Source organism: Microcaecilia unicolor, chromosome 1 (assembly GCF_901765095.1).
Source record: "Microcaecilia unicolor chromosome 1, aMicUni1.1, whole genome shotgun sequence".
NCBI lineage: Eukaryota > Metazoa > Chordata > Amphibia > Gymnophiona > Siphonopidae > Microcaecilia > Microcaecilia unicolor.
In genome coordinates, this window is record NC_044031.1 from 686,116,869 (window position 1) to 686,129,937 (window position 13,069).

Sequence of the window (13,069 nt, forward strand, 5' to 3'; positions counted from 1 at the left end):
ATTCACTTCACTTTTTCTTCACAATTAACTGTTTTAGACAGACACTAGATATTGATATGACATTTTGCTCCTTTTTCATTAGCAGAAACTTTAGTTGTACGCTTTATGTATTGAATTGATTATTTATTGTGTTTATTGTGAATGGCTGAGAATTGTAGATTAGCAGTATATACAAGTACGTACTTTACATTTATCTTTTAGAGTACCTTGGACCTAGATACATCAGATCCTACCGATCATTTGACTCAAGAAGCAATTCAATTCTGCCATGAAGCTGGCAGTAGAGCCACAACAGTCTCAGAGATAGTGAGAAGTCGCGATCAGGCTGTATACAAAGCCATCCAAGATGGAATCAATAGAGTCAATGCCAATGCAACTTCTAACGCTCAGCGCATCCAGAAATGGACACTTTTGGCAACTGATTTTTCAGTTTTAGGTGGAGAACTTGGTAAGACTACTTTGCCCTGATAACAGATGGCTAGAGAGTAATAGATACACTGATGAGAAATAAGAGCACACACACTTACTAGGACATTCTAGTGATAACATTAGAAAGCTTAACTGCAGCATAACAGTTTATGTATCTAAAGCTTTTTTCACATTTTTATTTATTTATTGCATTTGTACCCCACATTTTCCCACCTATCTGCAGGCTCAATGTGGCTTACGTAGTACCGTCAAAGGCGTTTGCCCAGTCAGTGGATACCAAATACAAAGTTGTACAGTGATCGTATGATGTATAAGTGGAGGGTCGAAATGGATGAAGATTGCCTGTTGCGTTTTAGCAGTGTTATCCTAATCAACATTCAACAAACTGGAAATATTTAATGGACATCCTTAAACATGGTGGCAGGGAAGCAGAGAGGGACCCTGTGAAACAGCCTTCCCTAATACGTGCCTTATTTGCAGTAGAAAACAGTCCCTCTTATTTCAGTAAGCAAGGCAGGAGCTGTGTTGACCCTGGGGGTAAGGGAGACAGGAAATTCAGGTCCCGGGTGGGCTAAACCAAAAGTCTGGGCTGGATTTCCAGGATCTGCAGGGGAGGGGAGGGAAGGCCCAATCAATTTCCCTGAAATCTCAACCAGCATAGACTGCGCCCCAGACCTCCTGTCTGCTTCCGGGTTCCAGCCAGCAGAGCCTTAGCAAAGGAAGGAGGAGGACCAGCCAGCTGCTGTTTCAGGGAACCACACTGGGGAGATGGGCCCCTCCTGCCACTGCTTTTAAAAATAACTTTGAAGCTGTTGGACTGGGGAGGCATCCCACTGGGCTGTTTGGGCCTAAGGGAAGGAGTTCCATGGTGAACACAAATATTCCCGTCAGGTCTCTTTACCATTCTCCAGGTGGCACGGCAAAGCCCAGAATTGCTCTGACTGCTTGATTTTGAACTCTCTGCTTTAACTTTGTACCAATGGGGACATTTTGAAAAAGGAACGAGAAGGGAGAACAGCCCGAGTTGGGACCTCGGACTGCTTTTTCTTTTCTTTTGGAAGCAGCAGTGAAGACCTCCTTCTTCTTGTCCCTAATTTTTGTTTTGCCCCAAGAGGGACAGGAGGCTTATTAGGGGTTGTTTTCCTTTTGCTGTTTTAAGAATGAGAGCAGTGTCAAACTGGGGATATATGCTTATTTTGATGTGCATAAACTGTGCTGCTCACTCTGGGCCCTGCCTGTTGGTCCCTAGCCTATTCTCTAGCCCAGCAGTTCCCAAACTGCAACATGGCACCTTGGTGTGCTGCAGCAAACTGTCAGGGGTGCTGAAAACATGCCTCACCTGCTCCTCTGGCTAGTGTCTCTCTCCCTCTGCTCCCGGCCCGGCAAACCCCCATCTCTGAACACCCCCCCCCCCCCCCGTCTGCTTGTAAATGTGTCTCCCTCCAGAGGTAACCAGCAGCAGTAGTATTTCTCATACTGCTGCTGGCGCCACTCCCGTAGTCTTCCTCCTGCTGTGTTCATCCCCTGCGGCAACAGGAAGTTACATCACAGGGAGCTGAACGCAGCAGATGGAAGGTTTCAGGACTGTCGTCGTCGGCATTGTGTAAAATTCTGCCACTGTCGGGAGATGCGTTTCCAAGCAGACATGGTGAAGGGGGTGTTGAGAGAGGAGGAATCTCGATTTGGGGATGGAGAGAAACATGCTTGGAAGAAGCAGCATCATGGCAGGGAGCCTGAAGTGGAGCTGAAGACTGCAGAGAAGCTTCCCCCCCCCCCCCCCGGTTGCTCCAGGTGAAGGTGAGCAGTGGAAAAATATGTGTGGCGGGGAGGGGGGGGGGGGGAGAGGGGCAGTAGAGACCTGTGTGGCCAGGGGAAGGTGGAGACCTGTGTGGCCTGAGGGGGATGGTGGTGCTGCAAACAATTGCTCGAACATAAAGGGTGCCGTGAACCAAAAACGTTTGGGAACCACTGCTCTAGCCTGCTACAACACACCTGTTTTGACTTTGTATTTGTTTGAGAAGCCTGCTGCCCTCAGAGATTAAGGACACCTGGTAGACAGATACAGAATTGTGCCACTTGTATTGGGCACAAGGAGGTTTTATGACAGGAGACAGCATTATTATTATTATTTATTGCATTTGTACCCCACATTTTCCCACCTATTTGCAGGCTCAATGTGGCTTACAGAGTATTGTTATGACATAGACATGAGAGGATATTAGATACATTCTGTGATAAGCCGAAGATATTAGAAGATAGCGTAGGGGGTGTTAGATAGGGTGGTGAAGGAGGTATATTTATATGTTTGGGTGGGTTGTGTGGTGATTTGTATCTTTAAGGGTTCTTTTTGTAGGCTCTATTGAAGAGATGTGTCTTCAAAGATTTGCGAAAGTTGCTTAGATTGTCCATGGTTTTTAGGGATGTGGGTAGCGCATTCCATAGCTGTGTACTTTTGTAAGAGAAGGTAGTGGCATATGCCTGCTTATATTTAAGTCCTTTGCAACTGGGGAAGTTCAGATTGAGGAATTTGCAGGCTGATCTCTTAGCGTTCCTGGATGGTAGGTCCAATAGGTTTAACATATAAAGTGGTGCATCTGCGTGAATGATCTTGTGTACAGTTGTGCATATCTTGAATTCGATGCGTTCCTTGAGTGGTAGCCAGTGAAGTTTTTCTCTTAAGGGTTTTGCACTTTCGTATTTGGTCTTTCCAAATATGAGTCTAGCTGCGGTATTTTGGGCTGTTTGGAGTTTCTTAATAGTTTGTTCTTTGCAGCCAGCGTACAGAGTTTTACAGTAGTCCAGGTGACTTATTACCATAGATTGTACCAAGATTCGGAAAATGTTTCTCGGGAAGAAAGGCTTAACTCTTTTGAGTTTCCACATCGAGTAGAACATTTTTTTTTTTGTTGTGTTCTTCACGTGGGTAGAGAGAGTGAGGTTTCGGTCTATGGTAACTCCAAGAATCTTCAGGTTTTCTGAAATGGAAAGAGTGCAGTATGGGGTGGATATAGTGGAGTAGTTGTTTGTGTTGTATTGAGAAGTGAGTACTAGGCATTGAGTTTTTTCTGCTTTGAGTTTTAGCTGGAATGAATCTGCTCAGGTGTGCATGGTTCTGAAGCTTTGGTTGATCGTGTTAGTGATTTCGTTTAGATTATGTTTGAACGGGATGTAGATCGTGACATCGTCCGCATATATGTGAGGGTTAAGGTTTTGATTAGCTAATAGTTTGGCTAGTGGTGTCATCATTAGGTTGAAGATAATTGGTGAGAGGGGGGATCCTTGAGGAACTCCGCATTCTGGTGTCCATGGAGGTGATCTTCCCCATTCTGTGGGCTGAAGCCAGTGGGCAGTTTGCCTCCATATTGTATGACCCTAAACATTCACAGATGCTATTGAAAACAGTAGCAAACTTGTGCGGTTTATGACTGCTTTATGTGTGTGTTTTTTTTTACAGCTTTTTTAAATTTATTTGAAAGCTTCCCATATGTAACTCAAGATTTTTTTTGTTTGTTTTTTTTACATCTTGGAGGTCCTGGGGCGTGAGGCTCAATTGTTGTAGGTGCAAGCTGTTAAGAAAGGCCCTGGCTCTACCTGAGCCTCGGGACAGAGTTGTGGGGACCCCCCCAGAGGTTAAAAAACACCCCAAAACCTCAGGTTACATATGGGAAGCTTTCAAATAAATAAAAAAGCCATCAAATTTAAAAAACACACACACACACAGAGGCAGTCATAAACCTCACAAATTTGCTATTGTTTTCAATAGTATGTGTGAATGTTTGGGGATCACACATAATGGCGGCTGTGTGGAAGATACAGCTTCAACTTTTTAATGTCATGCCGTCTTCTGTCATAAAACCTTAATTTGGCACTACTGGCAATATTAAGGCAATTTCCAAGCACACATCTTGAGTTCATGCTGCACCTTGTAGACTCCAGAATGAGGCTTCTTTTGGCACAATGCAAGTGCTAAGACAAGTACAAGCAGTAAATATGAGAGGGTGGGACCTCCAAACACAACTCAGTTTAGAAATTCTGCAAAACTAATCCATTCAAATACACTGTCCCAGATAAAACTAAGCTCCTCCAGTCAGGAAACAGCTGGAGTGGAAAAAAAACACACTAGGTAGTTGCAAATGAAGGCTTATGCCTCTAGATTCCAGCCCTGCTTCCAACCTAGCTGGAAGCCTAAGCAGCAGGAGGAAAGTTCTGAGTAAACAAATGACCCCCCCCCCCCCCCCCCCACACACACACACATTTTACCTGATTTAGAAAGTGTTCTTAACCTTACACTGCTTTATGTATGACGCTACAGTCTGATACAATTTAAACACAAGGAATATCAATGGAACAGTGGGATATAGAAAGTTAAGATTTTCCTCATTTTATCTCACTATTTAATTCCTCAAATATCCTTCATAAAAGATCAATAGCCAGGCATACTAATCCATTTACATTAGATTATTAAATCATTCATCTAAATGTGATGAGCCACAATGGAAGAGCAGTCTAAGTCAAATATGAATTAATGTAATGGATCTTCTATGAGGAGATAGAAGCTCCACTGATAACAGACAGCTGTCTTACATTAGATTATCATAAAACATTGCAATGTATCATTAACAGTTGAGCTTCTTGGACTGGGATTGTAGCCCAGTGGTTAAAGCAAGAGAGCTGCTTACACTTAAGCAAAATTTTGATTGAAAGCTCATTGGAAGAAGTAAAATTCATAAGTCAGGTATCTTTTGCACATGTTCACTGAAATGCAGAATTATCAATCTGGCTATTGGAAAGTATATTCAGTTGGTATTATTTGTAATAGGATTCTACCATTTTGGATCTTGGTGGCGTGCAGGGCACAGTGCGAGAGGTGGCGGTGTTGGGTCCCCTGGGAAACAGTGAACTTAACATGATCAAGTTTGAGCTACTATCTGGGATGAACCTGCAAAGGAAATCTACTGTAGCTGCATTTAATTTTTGAAAGGGCAACTATAATAAAATAAGGAAAATGGTTAAAAAGAAGCTAAAAGGATCAGCTGCTAAGGTTAGGACACTAAACCAGGTGTGGACATAATTCAAAAATACTGTCTTGGAAGCCCAGACCAGATGCATTCCAAGTATTTGCAAAGATGGGAAGAGAAAATGACAACCAGCATGGTTAAAAGGTGAAGTAAAAGAGGCTATTAAAACCAAAAGATTATCCTTCAAAGAATGGAAAAAGGACCCGAATGAAGAAAATAAGCAGCAACATAAGCACTGGTAAGACAGATGCAAAGCATTAATAAAGAAGACTAAAAGAAAATATTAAGAGAAACTTGCTGCAGAGGCTAAAACTTTCAGTAACAACTTTTTCAGGTACATCAGAAGCAGAAAGCCTTTGATGGAATCGGTGGGACCGTTAGATCTCAAAGGAGCAAAAGGGGCACTCAGGGAGGACAAGACCATAGTGGAGAAACTGAATGAATTCTTTGCTTTAGTCTTCATGGAAGAAGATGTAAGAAATCTGCCTGTACCAGAAATGGTTTTCAAGAGTGATGATGCAGAGGAACTGAAAAATCTTGGTGAACCTGGAAGATGTACTGAGCCAAACTGACTAAAGAGTAGTAAATCACCTGAACCGGATGGCATACATCCAAGGGTACTCAAAGAACTCAAGCATGAAATTACTGATCTGCTGTTAGTAATATGTAACCTGTTGTTAAAATCATCCATAGTACCTGATGATTGGAGGGTGACCAATATGACGCCAATTTTTAAAAAAGGGTTCTAGGGGTGATCCGGGAAATTACAGGCCAGTAAGCCTGATGTCGGTGCCGGGCAAAATAGTGGAAACTATTACAGAACATATAGACAAACATGGTTTAATGGGAAAGAGTCAGCATGGGTTCAGTCAAGAAAATCTTGCCTCACCAATTTGCTTCTTTTCTTTGAAGGCATGAACAAACATGTGGACAAAGATGAGCTGGTTGTAGTGTATCTAGATTTTCAGAAAGCTTTTGATAAAGCTCCTCATGAGACACTCTGAGAATCATGGGATAGGAGGTAATGTTCTGGTGTGGATTAGGGATTGGTTATTGGACAGAAAACAGACGGTAGGGTTAAATGGTCATTTCTCTCAATGGAGGAAGGTGAACAGTGGAGTGCAGCAGGAATCTGTACTGGGACTGGTGCTATTTAACATATTTATAATATGGAATCAAAATGACAAGTGAGGTGATTAACTCTGCAGATGACACAAAACTATTCAAGGTTATTAAGACATGTGCGGACAGTGAAATATTGCAGGAAGACCGTAGGAAATTGGAAGACTTGGCATCCAAATGGCAAATGAAATTTAATGTGGACATATACAAGGTAATGCACATTGGAAAGAATAATCCAAATCATAACTACCCGATGTTAGGGTCCACCTCGGGGGTCAGCACTCAAGAAAAAGATCTAGGTGTCACTGAAGATAAATCGCTGAAATCTGCTCAGTTTGCGGCGGTGACCAAAAAAAAAGCAAACGGAATGCTAGGAATTATTAGGAAATGGATGGTAAATAAGAACAAAAATACTATAATGCCTCTGTATTGCTCCATGGTGCGACCACACCTTGAGTATTGCTTTCAGTTCTGTTCGCCGTATCTCAAAAAAAAAGACATAGTGGAATTAGAAAAGGTTTGAACAAAAGCAACCAAAATGATAAAGGGGATGGAACTCCTCTTGTATGAGGAAAGGCTAGCGTGGAAAAGAGATGGATGAGAGGAGATATGATTGAGGTCTACAAAATCCTGAGTGGTGTAGAACGAGTAGAAGTAAACTGATTTTTTTACTCATTCCAAAAGTATAAAGATGAGGGGACACTCAATGAAGTTACATGGAAATACTTTTAAAACAAATAGGAGGAAATGTTTTCACTCAACGAATAGTTAAGCTCTGAATCTCTTTGCCAGAGGAGTGGTTAGCATATCTGGGTTTAAAAATGATTTGGCAAGTTCCTGGAAGAAAAGTCCATAGTCTGCTATTGAGACAGACATGGTGAACCAACTGCTTGTCCTTGGATTTGTAGCATGGAATACTGCCATGATTTGGGTTTCTACCAGGTACTTGTGATCTGGCTTGGCCACTGTTGGAAACAGGATACTGGGCTAGATGGACCATTGGCCTGACCCAGTATGGCTATTCTTATGTTCTAATTTTTTGGCAAGTCTTTGAGCCCCTAGTAGGGTTTTTTTTTTTTTTTTGCATAGCAATGCAATGAACAGATAAGTGCATATTACAGATCCTAGCGAAGGATTTCTCTTCTATGGAAGATTACGTCTATAAGCGGGGACTACAATTAAATCTATCAAAAATGACTGAACTATTTCAACAATCAAGAGGCTAATGCTCAGCTGAAAGTTTTGTTTTGTAAGAACTTTATCTAGAATGAGAAGTGCCACGGATATTTAGACATAAAGCTTTATATAAAGTCTCACTTTCTGGAATCATACTGATAAAAACTGAAAAAAATAAAATGTGAGATCTTACCTTCAAATGAAACCCACTGAATGGCTGGCTGCAATTGCTCTTATGTATTCTAGCCCAGAGCACTATACTCTAGTTTAAGCATCAAGCAATCAAGTTAAAATTAGATGTCCAATTTAATTATATTCTTTGGTTGATAACATTCATACTGTAATTCACCTCAATACTACTACTACTACTACTACTACTACAAATCATTTCTATAGCGCTAGGTTATCTGTTCTAGCTAACATCTTGCCTGCCATTCTTCATTGATACATGAAAATAGTACAAGATAATTCAGCACCACCCAGAATTTGTTCTTATTGATACTATCTTGGGAGCATGCAAAACAACCTCACTCCCCAACTCTGACTGACTAAACTAGTTGTAAAATGTAAAAAATCCTTGTGCCTCTCGCAAAGCCCCTAGATCCCCATGGCATCCATAGTCACTCATGTCCTGCCACTACACATAACACTGGCTGACCTGAGCTCAGTGGATCTTGGATTATGTATTTCAAAACGGCACTTACGCTGATTTGGCTGCCACAAGTTTGAGGTAGGATTAGGACCTCACAGGAGGATCCATAAGGTTCTGGGAGAGAGGAGATATTAAGAAACCCAGGAGACTTTTTGAAATTAAGGGCCCCTTTTTACTAAAGTCCAGTACAATTTTGTAGTTATCGCACATTAAAGGCCAAAATTAATGGTTGAGGATTATTCAGCATCACCTCATACAGTTAATGCACTATTAAGGTCCAATACATAGGACAAAAATATTAAATGTGCAGGGACATGTATAATCCAGTGATAACTTCCCAGCAACTTCTACTTAAACATACCTCAATTAACACTGTCAATATCACTTCAAAATCCTATAATACTTTCAATGATTTTCATAATGATAGCAGTAGGATAATCAGAATTCACAGCCAACAACATTGCAATCATTTTGTGCAATGTTGTGCAAATCTTCATTGATCCAGTATTTTAACTTTTTTTTTTCTTTTTATAGAATTCTATAGAAAATGTTTTGTAAACATATGTGACTAGCACCACTTAACTTGCAGCAGCTTCCAACCCAGTGAGAACCTCCACCAACATGGCCAAGTTTTGTTACTTCCTCAGGAAAGAGGTTCAATTTTATGTAACTTATGACATGGCCAAGTTTCATTACTTCCTCAGGGATGAGGTTCACTGAAACCAAAAAGATTAGGCTCAAAATATATCCAAATAATCTGTGAACTCTTTAAATAAAATGCTGACAGATAATGAACTACTCTAAATGACAGCTTACATTCTATGTAACTTCTATACTTTCTCACATAGAGAAAAGATGGTTGTAGTGTTTTTTTTAAACACCATTGTTTAAATACTAATCAGCTGACTAAAAAAGCACAGGTGATTTCTATTAAAGTGGCATGAGCTGCTCAACATTATCTGCTGTGTTAACAGGCAGTGCTATACCGTACTTTAAGTGTAAAGCAGTAGTTTTCAACCCAGTCCTCAGTGATCACCTGGGCCAATTGGGTTTTCAGGATACCCACAGTAAATATGCATGAAGAGAGGTTTACATGCACTGCCCTCTTGGTATAATCTCTCTCATAGCCAGTTCCATGTGTCAGTTAATGTGGGAACCATCGCATGCAGTCAAGCAGCTGCATTAACTATTAGTGTAAGGTGTGAACTGTGCACACCAATCTCCATATCTATGACCTCAATGTGCAACTTTCTTTAACTTAGTCACCTTATTTTCTAACTCCTCTTACTCTTTCACCTATCTATATGTTCCTTCTTTGCTTGTACCCAACACTGTCAATTAAAATGTTCTATTTTGTTGACATTGTAGGTAGTATACTATGCCATACTTTGTATTGTTGTTTGAATATTTTTACTGCTGTAATTGTCTATTGCTCATGTTTGATTTATTCTTACTGTACACCACCTTGAGTGAATTCCTTCAAAGACGGTAAATAAATCCTAATAAATGTGATTGATTGGACACACATTCATTAATAGGTTATTGTACATTAAATTCAATTTGTTGATGGGGAAGTGGCCAAGATGGCGGCTAGATGCTGAGGTGCATTTGCTGCTCGGCTTCTGCTGGGAGCATTCTTTTTCCTCAGTTTGACTATGCCTCACACTAAGAGGAATGGGACAGTGAAAGCTTTGCCCTGCCAAATGGAACAGCGTCTCTGATTCAGTAGAAGCTGGAGCGCTATGTATCTAGACCACAGCCTGATAACCAGAGAGGGAGCCCTACTTTGAGGCCTGATGGAGCATCAGACCTCTTAAGGCATGACACATCGTTGTCTCCCCTACTCACTAACATACGCCTCTGTGTTCAGCTGCAATGCAGGATTGGGCAGCGGAAGTCCACCCAGTGGATATGCCTAAGTCTGGAGACTGTGGTGGCGGGACCCCCCTCACAATGGAGGTAGCTGAGCTTGGAATAATTGGGGATGCCAAGTCTTGGAAGCCTCCATGGCAGTTACATTGGAAATGCTTTGGACGGCTATAAAGGATATGGATGAAATTTATCAAAAGATCTGTTGAAGAAACAGTCTCAACTTTATTCTCACGATTCACTCAGAATCGTGATAGTTTGACAGGAAGGTGTTGAACAAATCTCACAGATGCAAAGAGAAATAACTCTTAAAGAACTGTGTCAACAAAAGATCATAAATATATGCATGGAAAGTTTGAGCAACTAGAAAACTTCAATCGGAGACTGAATTTAAGAGTGCTAAATTTCCCTAAGGTTATGGGAGTGACTCCTGTTGATGTGTTTAAAAATTTTCTTAATGAATGTTTAAAATTTCCTCCCTTGCCTCCTGTGCAAAGAAATCCTACAGGAGTACTTCCTAACCTTCAAATATCAGAAGCACAATTCCAGTCTTCTGCTAAAAGGGGTGATCTGAAAGATCTTTCAGTGATTCTGGAAAGTTTTTTCAGAAAGTCGCTTTTGTGTTTGAACAAGATTTGAACTCAATTATGTGGCTTAAGAATTCCGTTTTTTTTTTTTTTTAAATAGACAACAGGTATTGTTATACCCAGATGTAACTAAATCTACACAAGAGAAACAGAAGGAATTCTTAGCAATGACAGATGAAAATAAAAAATGAGGTGTTATTTTCTTAATAGCATATCCATGTAAATGGGTTGTGAGATATTTGGTATGAAATATGTGTTTGCTCCAGAACATCTCAGATCTTTTCTTGACATGAAGAAGGGAGCTGTTGCCTATGGTTTTCTATTAACAATTGAGATTGCTGTTTAATGTAGTACTTTCTTATATTTGATGGAAATAATCACTGTTTTTTCTTGTGCAAGCACATTTAACTTGTCAGTCTGTTTGAAATTATAAATGAATAATTTTAAAAATTCAATTTGTTACACTCAGGGCCCTTTTACTAAAGGGCATTAAAACAGTTAATGCAACAAATTGTTAAACCACTGCAGTAGCAGTTAATGCATGCTAACATGTGAATTACCCTATAGCATGCTAAGTGCACTTTACGTTAGAGAGAACTAGGCAAGGGCAAACAAATGGGCATGGATAGCATACTGCAATTAGCATGGGGTACATGCTGCCATTTAGCATCTCCTCAGCATCCATTCTAATTTCAACCAGAGCTAACATGCATTACTGAACATTTCTGCACAGGAACTTCAGAGGACATGGTGGGCATACCCCCAACAGTTGTCATGCTGTCTTTGCACTTACCACATTAACCTCACTGTTTACGAAGCCACATGGTAATGCTGATACAGTCCATTCAAAGTGAATGGGCTGTGTCGACATTAGCGCACAGCAGCCGCTAGCGATGCTTAGTAAACAGAGGGGCAAGTTTTTGCTCTTAAGGCACTTGATGGGGTTGTCTGAGGGTTTGTTTAAAAAACAAACAAACAAAAATACAACAGACTACAGAACATGGCTGCTCGTTTGATCTATGGCTTTTTAAAATTTGAATCAGCTTCCCCTCTTTTGAGGACCTTGCACTGACTTCCAGGCAGAGCTTGGATTATTTTCAAGCTCTGTACGCTGACGTTTATTTTACATGGTGCATTTCTTAAATATTTGTCTAAATTGGTTAACTTACCTCACAGAAAAAGGGATTGTTCTGATAGACTCCCTTTGTTACTGCTTTATCCTTTGCCCTAAAAAATGTGTGCTACAAAACAGTGTTTAATGGATTTATTCTTGTATCAAGCCACCAAATGATGGAACGCTTTGCCATTAAGTTTAAGGAAAGATAAATATAAAGGGTTGAAGACCCATCTTTTTAAATTGTTTAACAATGGTTGAGTGATTTCTGTTAATGTCTGTACATTCCTGCAGATTGTCCAGCTCTCTTGAATTTGTAAGCCATATAGAACTCTGGAGGGATGTTGTGGGATAAAGCCTTATTGTAGTGTATAAGTGCAAAAATTCACACACTTTAGTAAAAGACCCTCTACATTTTTTAAGGCATGCTAACAAATCAAATGCAGACTAATGAATGCACACCCATATCATCATCAGAATTGGTTTTCTATTTTCTCACAGAAAAGTCTATTTCGGGATTTGCAAGACATTTGGAAGGGAGTAATATGAGAGGCATTTGAGTTATGTGATTTTTTTTATATATAACACTATATAATGAATAGTGATTAATAACAAACCTCAAACATATTTTCTTTGCTCATTCTTAGGTCCATCCATGAAACTGCGACGACCCATAGTTCTTGAGAAGTACAAAGAAGATATTGAATCATTTTATCAAGAATAAGATATCTTTCTCCAAGAACTGTCCACCCCAGTCATGATTAGGGTACTTACCGGCTCTTTTCCCAAACTTTACTATTTTAGGCCGCTACAGATGAGGAAGTGACCTTGATTCTCGCCTGTGAGAAACGATTCTGTTAATTTTACACTCATAGGTAAAGCATTGAAACTCCTGAGAATAAGAATGCTGCCCACTAAGAATTGACAGATACAGTTCAAAACAGGTGTAGGAAGAAGCAAGAAGTCTCCTTTTCTACAGGGGCTGATTGATTCAATGGGTTGGCACAATGGTACAAATTTTTTCACTCATCACCAATTTAAATTACAATTTGCAATTATGGAAGGAGCTGTGCCTCAGTTCATGCCAGTAATGCTGCTGCCA

General features: G+C 40.3%; 1 protein-coding gene across 1 annotated transcript in view; it reads left to right on the plus strand.

The window, feature by feature from the left end:
- The window catches only part of ACSBG1 (acyl-CoA synthetase bubblegum family member 1), a 63,722-nt gene extending 51,031 nt beyond the window's left edge, over window positions 1-12,691 (plus strand). The window contains exons 11-12 of the mRNA XM_030191580.1: window positions 202-448; window positions 12,615-12,691. Of these exons, the coding sequence (XP_030047440.1) occupies window positions 202-448; window positions 12,615-12,691 (324 nt within the window). The remainder of the gene's footprint in view (window positions 1-201; window positions 449-12,614) is intronic.
- Window positions 12,692-13,069: the final 378 nt, after the last annotated feature.